The sequence below is a fragment of the Brachyhypopomus gauderio genome, chromosome 8 (assembly GCF_052324685.1).
Source record: "Brachyhypopomus gauderio isolate BG-103 chromosome 8, BGAUD_0.2, whole genome shotgun sequence".
Lineage (NCBI taxonomy): Eukaryota > Metazoa > Chordata > Actinopteri > Gymnotiformes > Hypopomidae > Brachyhypopomus > Brachyhypopomus gauderio.
This window is the reverse complement of record NC_135218.1, coordinates 27,401,007-27,413,400: the sequence shown is the minus strand read 5'-3', so window position 1 is coordinate 27,413,400 and position 12,394 is coordinate 27,401,007. Positions and strand designations below refer to the sequence as shown.

The following is a 12,394-nucleotide window of genomic DNA, read 5'->3' as shown; positions in this document are numbered from 1 at the left end:
TGAATTTGAAACAATACATCTCTTCATGACAGAGAATCTGCTTGGTGTGGCCTTGAGTGACGGTCAGACAGCAGCTGACTGTAGTGCATCTAAACCTGTTGATGCTTCCAGCCAAGATTCCTTGCCAGCCGATGACCTCATCAGGGCAAAGGGAGCGAACTGCATGGAGTGTGAGTGTTTTTCCCAGCGCCCGAGTGTACAGACAGGCAGTGGAGAAAACCCCCTTCACTACAGCCCCTAACAGCTGCCTCCGCCTCTCTCCGTCTTCTCCAGGGGTGCACACCAGCTCCTCTGACAATAACTCTCTATCCCCTCAGTCCACCACACACACACACACACACACACACACACACACACGCATGCATGCATGCGCACGCACACACACGCACACACACACACACACACACACACACACACACACACACACACACACACACACACACACACACACACACACTCTCTCATGTTAGCCCAAGGCATAAAGTGACCAGGTGCAACATGTAAACACACAGTGCTCTTTCTTGCTTCATGGAGACTCAGCGTGATGTGTATAAGTGACTCTTTACAGGACAACTTTACAGGAGGAGATGAACCCACATCTGACCTAACGCCAGGTCTCTCTACTAACTCTGTACTGCAGGTAAAGTGATTTCAGTAATATGAGGTGATGAGGTAATATCAGTTTGGTAATGTCAGTGAGGACAGTTCAAAAGTTCAGCACACGTGCAGCACACATATTTTGTTGGATATTGAATAAATCTGGTTCATTGTGTAGCCACTGTCTTCCTTGGTTATAGCTATACTGGGCCAGATGAGCTCATTATTAGTATCAGTTAAAAGGCAAATCAATGCTAATACCAATTCCCTCTAAAGTATCCCATCTGCTGTGCATGTTTATGATAAACCTCTGACAAAGCAGGCTCTTGTTTATAGCAAAGTACTTTATAAAGTTGGTTAGGTATATTGTATAACCTGTACTGATACATTTGGGAAGTGAGATCTTTTAGATTCTTACCAACTATAATTTGGAGTCAGATATTTTATTAAGTTATTTTATTAAGCACACAAGTAGCACACGTGTAGCACACATGTAGCACACAAGTAGCACATGTGTAGCACACGTGCAGGTTGTGGAGAGGGTGCTCAGGATCTGGAACATGTGCTCTGTATTTATTTGAACAGTATAACAGGACAGTAAAGGGAGACCAGGTTCGGGGGAGGGAGTGTGCTGGTAATGCAGACCTTGGTGTTTACAGAGGCAAAGTGGTTTGGTCTGCTGGGTCTTGATGAAGAGATTTCACCAAGAGGAGAACAGCAGATGAAGTACTGCCCTTGGAGAGTAAAGTTCGACAAAGTAAGTACTGTAAATAAGTACATTCTGAAAAAACTCATATATGAGTTCATATATGAAATATGAACTTTGGAAAGCTCCAGATTATATATGTGCTCTGTGAAATGCAGAAGCATTCACTCAGAAAACCTCGAGATGAAGTAAGTTCTCTGGAAGCTCTAGTTGAAGTATGTTCTCCTGAAACTCTAGTTGAAGTATGTTCTCCTGAAACTCTAGTTGAAGTATGTTCTCTGGAAGCTCTAGTTGAAGTATGTTCTCCTGAAACTCTAGTTGAAGTATGTTCTCCTGAAACTCTAGTTGAAGTATGTTCTCCTGAAACTCTAGTTGAAGTATGTTCTCCTGAAACTCTAGTTGAAGTATGTTCTCCTCAAACTCTAGTTGAAGTATGTTCTCCTGAAACTCTAGTTGAAGTAAGTTCTCTGGAAACTCTAGTTGAAGTATGTTCTCGTGAAACTCTAGTTGAAGTATGTTCTCTGGAAACTCTAGTTGAAGTATGTTCTCCTGAAACTCTAGTTGAAGTATGTTCTCCTGAAACTCTAGTTGAAGTATGTTCTCCTGAAACTCTAGTTGAAGTATGTTCTCCTGAAACTCTAGTTGAAGTATGTTCTCCTGAAACTCTAGTTGAAGTAAGTTCTCTGGAAACTCTAGTTGAAGTATGTTCTCCTGAAACTCTAGTTAAAGTATGATCTCCAGATGCAGCCTGCAGTGCAGCTCCAGCAGCTGACAGGGCTGTTCGTGCGTTCCCACAGCTCACAGCTGTCCTGCGCAGTGGTCCTCAGCTGGAGAGCTGCTCTCGGCCCCCAGGGGCCTCTCAGAGACCACACGCCCACACACCCATGTGCTGCTCCTCACAGCAGACTCACAATGACAACAAAGCCTTTGAGTAAATGAATGCATGCGTTTGGGTGGTTCTCTGGGAACTGGCAGTAGTCTGTGTGCTTTGTGGGTGTTCACCACCCTTGCCAAGGCAGCGTTAGGGTTAGGGTTAGGGTGAGGGTTAGGTTTAGGGTGAGGGTTAGTGTGTGAATGTGCACAGGTCTGATGTTTGCACAGGCAAATGTCTGGATTACAACCTGACCCCGTCTTGCTGAGGAACTCGAGATGGTGTACAGTGGGTGGTCTAATTATGCCTAATGACTTCTAATGATTTCTTATCTGTGGCTAATTGTATTCTGATGACAGAAGGCCCCCTTTTTCACACACACACACACACACACACACACACACACACACACACACACACACACACACACACACACACACACTCTTGTTAATGCAAAAAATATGTAAACCCCTGGATTTAGTTGCTACTAATCTCTGCCCAGTGCTCTTTGTAGCTGCTGGTTTGTTCATTCATACTTACAAAACATTTTTTTTTAAGAAACACCCATGTACGTACAATTAAATAGGCAATGGCATTGATTTCTGTAGTTCTGACGTATCTACACTGTTCTCTGTAAGTCGCTCTGGATAAGAGCGTACGCTTAATGCCATAAATGTTAATGTGTATAAACTCCGGATGCAAATACGACTGAATACGACCGAGCCCCAAGAACAAATATCCTAGCATCACCACAGAGTTGTAGTGTCTTGTTTGAGGTGTTGCTGCAGGACGACCCGACTGAAGGCCCATGACACCTGTGTTGTGAGGAGCAGCTTACTAAAGCTTATGGCCCACGGCAGCTCTAACCCAGTACAAACTGGAACTCATGCCTCTAACGACCCTTTTGTAAAAATGCCATTTTCTTAAAGGTTCAGTTATATTTTCCTCCAGTGACCCATATGAACTTGCTCACTAAACAAAAGGCCATGCAAAATGTTATGTGCTGTTTACTTTTATATCACGTGTCCATGTGTGTATATGCACACACACACACACACACACACACACACACACACACACACACACACACACACACACACACACACACACACACACACACACACACACACACACACACACTTTGTGTCTGTGTTTAAAGGAAAGCATAGATCAGTCAGCATCTAAATATTCCTTATATGTTGCAGTAAGGCGTGTAAGGCATAGAATTCTCCAGAATGTGTTTCCACACACTCGAGTCTTTGTGCTGCTGCCAGACGGCATCGTTCAACATCCTGTCACTTGGTTATCATGCCCGCACTCGAGCCCTGTGCAGACAGAAACCCATTACATCTGCTCTCGTTGTCTACCATTAAATCATTCAATAACATAAACAAATCGTATTTTGTCCAAATCTTTGTAATTGATTTTTTTGGCTCTGACAATCACAGAATGGTACGGAGCAGGTATATCTCTGAGGTTAGGGTTACAGGAGACGTCTCTCTGAGGTTAGGGTTAGAGGAGACGTCTCTCTGAGGTTAGGGTTAGAGGAGACATCTCTCTGAGGTTAGGGTTAGAGGAGACGTCTCTCTGAGGTTAGGGTTAGAGGAGACATCTCTCTGAGGTTAGCATTAGAGGAGACGTCTCTCTGAGGTTAGGGTTAGAGGAGACATCTCTCTGAGGTTAGGGTTAGAGGAGACATCTCTCTGAGGTTAGGGTTAGAGGAGACGTCTCTCTGAGGTTAGGGTTAGAGGAGACATCTCTCTGAGGTTAGCATTAGAGGAGACGTCTCTCTGAGTTTAGGGTTACAGGAGACATCTCTCTGAGGTTATGGTTAGAGGAGACGTCTCTCTGAGGTTAGGGTTAGAGGAGACGTCTCTCCTAGGTTAGGGTTAGAAGAGACGTCTCTCTGAGGTTAGAGTTAGAGGAGATGTCTCTCTGAGGTTAGGGTTAGAGGAGACGTCTCTCTGAGGTTAGTGTTAGAGGAGACATCTCTGAGGTTATGGTTAGAGGAGACGTCTCTCTGAGGTTATGGTTAGAGGAGAATTCTCTCTGAGGTTATGGTTAGAGGAGACGTCTCTCTGAGGTTAGGGTTAGAGGAGACGTCTCTCTGAGGTTAAGGTTAGAGGAGACATCTCTCTGAGGTTAGGGTTAGAGGAGACATCTCTCTGAGGTTAGGGTTAGAGGAGACGTCTCTCTGAGGTTAAGGTTAGAGGAGACATCTCTCTGAGGTTAGGGTTAGAGGAGACATCTCTCTGAGGTTAGGGTTAGAGGAGACTCTGCTGCACCATTGGGTCAATCTCATTTTCATTCTTCTATGTTCTAGTGGATCTCCACAAACTCTCATTCTGCACAGGAAGTTCTACACACGCGTCTCATGCCTACAATCTCCAGTCATGTTGGTTTATGTTAATAAATAATATACATCTTTGGAAAAATATCTAAGCGATACCAATAAATATTTGCATGGAAATGTTTAGTTCTAATAGAGATTATGCTGCGCTCCTCTAAACCTGAAAGAAAAGGTGGAACAGCACCATCTTGTGTTCATGAGGAGAAAACACATTTTACGCTTTTAATCTCAGGTATTTTGCAGCCTAGAGCAATTCGTTCAGCTTATTTCTAGCACATGACACCCCCCCCCTCCCAGAAAGACAGAGAGAGGGGAGAGAGTGATTCTAAAACAAATATTTGCTTAACATGATCTAGCAAGTCCTTCTGATGTAACTTACACCAAAGCGTAGTGACTTATTTAACCAAGATCAGCAAAGACAATGTTGATAAAAATAGCCCATGTAAAATGATTCATAGGCTGCAGAATTTCGGAGTGGGATTTTGGTGCGGTGAGGTCACTGAGTGTTTGCCACCCTTAGCTCAAACAATACTACATTCATTAGGAACCAGCTGAACAGACTAGTGACAAATTGAACAGAGAAGAACAATCCGTTATTTGTGATTACTCTTCACCAGCACACTGCCTGGGTACAGGGAAGTGCTGATTTTTAAATATTTATTAAATATTTACTTATTTTTACAAATATTCATGTAGTTTATGACAGTTCAAGCGTTCAGTCACGTTTTGGGGTTTTTGTTTATTTGTTTGTTTTGGACCCATGCCAAGTGCAGGAATTTCCAGCTTGTTTTCCATGGAAGAAAGCCCATTTCATTTGAAATGATCAAAGGGAACTGCTCTTCCTCCTCGTCCTCCTCCTCCACACGGCCGGGTCACATGACCCTCCTGCCAAATCCCCCTTTGTGGAGATGCAGCGTAATTAGGGGCAATACCAGCATAGCAGCAGCAAACTCCCACCAACTGTGAAGGTTCAGTGTGCTGCTTGCCTGATAAATGCAGCGTGTGCTATCCAGACCAGGCCAGAGGGCGGCAGCGAAATCCTCCACTCCTCCACCCCTCTACTCCCCCACTCCTCCACCCCTCCACCCCTCCACTCCCCCACCCCTCCACTCCCCCACTCCCCCACTCCTCCACCCCTCTACTCCCCCACTCCTCCACCCCTCCACCCCTCCACTCCCCCACTCCTCCACTCCCCCACCCCTCCACCCCTCCACTCCCCCACTCCTCCACTCCCCCACCCCTCCACCCCTCTACTCCTCCACTCCCCCACCCCTCCACTCCTCCACCCCTCCACTCCCCCACCCCTCCACCCCTCTACTCCCCCACCCCTCCACTCCTCCACCCCTCCACTCCCCCACTCCCCCACTCCTCCACTCCCCCACTCCCCCACTTCTCCATAATAGCCCAACCATGGTGTACACAGCCTGTTCCTGTCACATAACAAAATCCCATCCAGTTTTGGACATGGTTGCTTATCTCCAAGTGTCCAGGTATTTAACAGCTGTCCATGGGATGATTCTGACACTTGCACTCTGTGCAGCTGTGTGTGTGTGTGTGTGTGTGTGTGTGTGTGTGTGTGTGTATGTATGTATGGGGGGGGGTTTCTGCAGATGTATGTTTATTGTGGAATTAGAGCATAGAGTGACAGTGTGACATCTTGCTGAAATATCGCAAGATGTCAAAGGGAGAACCTTGACTAACCGTCATGATTGCCTTCCAGTGTGAGCGGTAGTGGTTGAGTGTGCTTGAAGATGACTGATGACCCCTGGGTGATGTGTGAGATTCATCGTATGTTCTGAATAGCACTGTTGCTGTTTCTCACGGTGATGAATGCTCCCAGTTGACCACTATCCTCAGCATGCCACAGTATTCTTCCACTGCCTAATCTCATACACTGCAAGCTTATAAAGCCTTATAAAGTCTTATAAAGCCCCATAAAACCTCACAAATTCTTTAAAAGTTGTAAAAAGCCTTTTAAAGTCTTTAAAAAATCGCTCCAGGTTGAGCACGAACCTCAGCATGCAAAAGCATCCTTCATTTGCCACAGGTTCCAAATGTCTGCAGACTGGAAAATTGGTGTATTGTGTCAGGATTTTAACAGAACATGTTATTTAATACAACCCACACCTGAGACCCATGAGCTCCTCACAGAGAGGGAGTGTAGCATTCTTATCTAAAGATGTGAGTAGGCTTACGTGTGTAGTCACTAGTGTAGTGACTAAGGGGTGTTTGTACAATTCTGCTGGATTGGAGCAGCAGTGAGAAGTGAGTGAGAATCACAAAGGATGCCCGACTGCTGCAGGGTGTACAACAGAGGCAGGAACACAACACTACTACAACACTACTACAACACTACTACGACACTACTACGACACTACTACAACACTACTACAACACTACTACAGCACTACTACAGCACTACTACGACACTACTACAGCACTACTACGACACTACTACGACACTACTACGACACTACTACAACACTACTACAACACTACTACAACACTACTACAGCACTACTACGACACTACTACGACACTACTACGACACTACTACAACACTACTACAACACTACTACGACACTACTACAACACTACTACGACACTACTACGACACTACTACAACACTACTACAACACACTACAACACTACTATAACACACTACAACACTACTATAACACTACTACAACACTATTACAACACTACTACAACACTACTACAACACTACTACAACACTACTATAACACTATTACAACACTATTACAACACTACTACAACACTATTACAACACTACTACAACACTACTACAACACTATTACAACACTATTACAACACTACTACAACACTACTATAACACTACTACAACACTACTATAACACTACTACAACACTACTATAACACTATTACAACACTACTATAGCACTACTACAACACTACTACAACACTACTACAACACTACTACAACACTACTATAACACTATTACAACACTACTATAACACTATTACAACACTACTATAACACTATTACAACACTACTATAACACTATTACAACACTACTACAACACTATTACAACACTACTACAACACTACTACAACACTACTACAACACTACTACAACACTACTACAACACTACTACAACACTACTACAACACTACTACAACACTACTACAACACTATTACAACACTATTACAACACTACCATAACACTATTACAACACTACTATAACACACTACAACACTACTACAACACTACTACAACACTAGTACAACACTATTACAACACTACTGTAACACTATTACAACACTACTATAACATTACTACAACACTACCATAACACTATTACAACACTACTATAACACACTACAACACTACTATAACACTACTACAACACTACTACAACACTACTATAACACTATTACAACACTACTATAACACACTACAACACTACTATAACACTACAACACTACTATAACACTATTATAACACTATTACAACACAATTACAACACTATTACAACACAATTACAACACTACTATAACATTACTACAACACTACTATAACATTACTACAACACTACTATAATACTATTACAACACTACTATAACACCACTACAACACTACTATAGCACTATTACTACACTACTATAACATTACTACAACACTACCATAACATTACTACAACACTACCATAACACTATTACAACACTATTACAACACTATTACAACACTATTACAACACCACTACAACACCACTACAACACCATTACAACACCACTACAACACCATTACAACACCATTACAACACTACTACAACACTATTACAACACTATTACAACACTATTACAACACTACTACAACACTACTACAACACCACCACACCACTACAACACTACTATAACACTATTACAACACTACTATAACACCACTACAACACTGCTATAACATTACTACAACAATACCATAAACCACCACAACACTACCATAACACCACAACAACACTACCATAACACTACTATAATACTACCATAACACCACCACAACACTACTATAACACTACTACAACACTACCATAACACTATTACAACACTACTATAACATTACTACAACACGATCATAAACCACCATAACACCACCACAACACTACCATAACACTACTATAATACTACCACAACACCACTACAACACTACCATAACACTACTATAATACTACCACAACACCACTACAACACTATCATAACACTACTATAACCCTACCATAATACCACTGCAACTACTACACCAATCCAACACTACCATCTCACTACCATAACACTACAATATGACCATAACAGCACCACACCACTACCATTTCAGTGTCAAACAGTACGGTTTTATCTATTTTATTTGTATAATTTGCGAAAGTGCAAATTCTAATGTGGAGCACAGGCACCGTTTTCTGTTCAGATTAGTGTTAATAAGAAATAAGGAATGAGGTGTTTCAATATAATGGTTATTTGCCACAGATTAATGACCCCATGAGGGTTCAGATCACCAGGAGCTCACCATCCTCCACTCTGACTGTACTGCACATGCTCCATTCTGCACACACAAAGTCCTGCACACCCACGGCCTGCATAGATTTCCAGATTTCCCATGAAGTTTAGAACCCTAGGACTGTAGGGCCCTAGGACTGTAGCACCCTAGGACTGTAGGACCCTAGGACTGGATCTCTAGCATTTCTATGAAGTTGAACACAGTCAAAGAAGAACATACCTGATCTCCGTGCTTCTGTTAACATCTCGCCAAACACCAGCAGGTATACTGATAACCCCAGCACACACCATAGACTCTTCGTCTTCATCTTCATCAGTTATGTTGGTTCCCCTCTTTACCACTTTTGAATGCAGAAACGAACCACAAACATCCCTTCAACAGATTTTGAAAGTCAGTGAAGCGCAGGGTGTGAGTGTAACTTCTCAGTGCATGGCGTGGGGACCCCCAAGGGAATACTGAATGACACACAGCATTGTACAGTAATGAAGAGGTGGATAGTAGAAGTATTCTATGAAGCAGATGCTCCCCAGGGTCCTAATGCCTCCTTGAAAAATGACCAAATGCTATTCAGGCGTGTATTGAGATCATATGGGTGATGACTGGAAAGGCCAATTTTCCATTTGTGCTCCATAAAACTGCTAATACAATATAATAAGGCGCATATGGCATTTGTGAGGTCCATCCACTAGGCTTTGGTCTAAATCCTGAACTCCAAACCTTACACATGCAGACACAGGCTCTCACACACTCCATTTCACCTTCACCATGTCAGTGAGGTCAAGCTGGTTCCACATTCACACATTTAAATTTCTTTCTTCACTTGCTTTCTAACTGCCTCTCAAAATGAACACCATGCTTTCATTTTTTTGCGAGTTAATGAAACGTGTAAAAATGCCCAATGCATCTAGTAAAGCATCAAGTAGCGATTGTAGGGGTCCAAGCACATCACACGTTTTTTTTAGCAATAATACAAGTTGGACTTCTTCGTGGCCATGTCACATATTACACCTGTCAGTCAAGCCGTACTATGCTATTAATTTACCACCAAAGGGCGCCTTTCTTCTAACTTTGTTAACTTGCTATATTGAATAAAAAATATTCATATGAAAGTATGTCATATTCATTGCTCTTTTAAATGTACTGATTGTACTTAAAAATGTTTGCCAAAAATGCCCTTTTTTATCAAAACGTTTAATCATATAAATATAGCAAATTTCTGTATATCAAACACTGCTAGAGTCAGTTATCAGTGCAAAATGTCTTTGAGTGACGTGCAGTGGAGCCGTTGCTGTTCGTTTTCTTTGAAAGCAGTTTTAAAAAGTTGCCCGACAGCAGCAGAAGGCTGGTGAGTCTGGCACATATTTATTAGATTTATCAGGAGATCCGGACCAGTGACTGTATACATAATGGACGGTACGTCGCCGTTGACTCCCATTGTGAACTTTTGAAGCCACCAAGATGGCCGCACGGACACCGCCATCTTGGATGCGCTTGCGCAGTAGATGAAAATTGGAGCCAGAGCATGCGCATTAGAACCGGTAGGCAGGACAGTATCTCCACCAGAGCATGCGCATTAGAACCGGTAGGCAGGACAGTATCTCCACCAGAGCATGCGCATTAGAACCGGTAGGCAGGACAGTATCTCCACCAGAGCATGCGCATTAGAACCGGTAGGCAGGACAGTATCTCCACCAGAGCATGCGCATTAGAACCGGTAGGCAGGACAGTATCTCCACCAGAGCATGCGCATTAGAACCGGTAGGCAGGACAGTATCTCCGTCAGAGCATGCGCATTAGAACCGGTAGGCAGGACAGTATCTCCGTCAGAGCATGCGCATTAGAACCGGTAGGCAGGACAGTATCTCCACCAGAGCATGCGCATTAGAACCGGTAGGCAGGACAGTATCTCCACCAGAGCATGCGCATTAGAACCGGTAGGCAGGACAGTATCTCCACCAGAGCATGCGCATTAGAACCGGTAGACAGGACAGTATCTTCACCAGAGCATGCGCATTAGAACCGGTAGACAGGACAGTATCTTCACCAGAGCATGCGCATTAGAACCGGTAGGCAGGACAGTATCTCCGCCAGAGACCGTATCTCCACCCCGACATTCATTAGGATACGCCCACCAGTATAGACACTTTGACGTTTTTACAAAATAAACAAAGGTAAAGGGTTTTAATACTGACTGCTCTCGAGAGTTTTGCTGTCGAGAGTTTTGATGTTGAGCGCGTTCACGTTTGAGCGTCTGGTATTAGATGTCAACCAACTGTCAATCACCTTATCGCCACACCCCTTTAAATAACACTTAATAACTTCTGTAAAATCTGTTTATCGTAGAGAAAAACACTGGGAGATATACTAACGCAATGGGGTGTTATAGAATTGACAAAATATAATTGCTCAAAAAACTTATTTTACATGTAATAAAAATTCAAAGTTTCTCGTTTGGCCCATTCACTTACATGGGAATGGGCGGGGTTAAAAGTTGTACTGCAGCCAGCCACTAGAGGGCAGCTGACTCACGGAGGCTTCACTGCTAGAAGGGCTCCCCCTCTGGCAGGCAGCGTTACTGCAGACAGTTGATCTTTGAAGAAAAAGATATTGCGTATTAATACTTAACATTACTACATTTAACATTCGAGATTAATGTTGGATTTAATATTTAATAAAGAAGCATTAAATATTACTTAAAAATATGAATTAGCAAACCAAAACCATAAACGTCTTCACTCCCTCCCCATTTCTCTGTCTCTCTCCCCCACAACCTCTAACTCATTCAGTGAAGTGGAAGTCATAAATAAAAGTTTGAGACTAGCACATTCTCTCCCGCTACTCTCTCTCTCTCTCTCTCTCTCTCTCTCTCTCTCTCTCTCTCTCTGTCCTCAAGATCAAATCTGCATACACCTGCACCTGCATACACATTTGTTCTCCAGTACTTCTACCTGTTGCCACTGGTAACCACTGGTCACGTCACGAGTATCTATTTTCATACTCCGGTATGTCTGCTTGGCATTTCTGTTGTGAGACGCGTTTAGCGTCTGAAACTGAAGGTGTGTGAGAGGACCCAGACACCCCTCTCTCCTGACAGGCCTTATCTCTGCCGCTCGCCCCAGCAGAGGCAGGAGGCTGGGGCCCAAATACCCGTGAGAGCTCACAGGCTGACAGCACGTCACCGCGTCCCTCATCCACAGAGGAAACACTCACGCCATCCATCAGTCTAAGTTTAGCATGTGTGGCACACACTGAGTGGAGTCCACGACCTTAAACACCCCCCCCCCCCCAATGGCTGGGGTATTTTTGGGAGGGTGAGGTGGCAGCTGTGAACACG

The 12,394-nt window shown here is 43.5% G+C and overlaps 1 protein-coding gene across 1 annotated transcript in view; it reads right to left on the bottom strand.

Annotated features, from left to right (window-relative positions):
* Window positions 1–9,501, bottom strand: part of col18a1b (collagen type XVIII alpha 1 chain b) — a 48,346-nt gene extending 38,845 nt beyond the window's left edge. Inside the window, exon 1 of the mRNA XM_077016003.1 lies at window positions 9,280–9,501. Coding sequence (XP_076872118.1) covers window positions 9,280–9,373 — 94 coding nt within the window. The 5' untranslated portion in view covers window positions 9,374–9,501. The remainder of the gene's footprint in view (window positions 1–9,279) is intronic.
* Window positions 9,502–12,394: the final 2,893 nt, after the last annotated feature.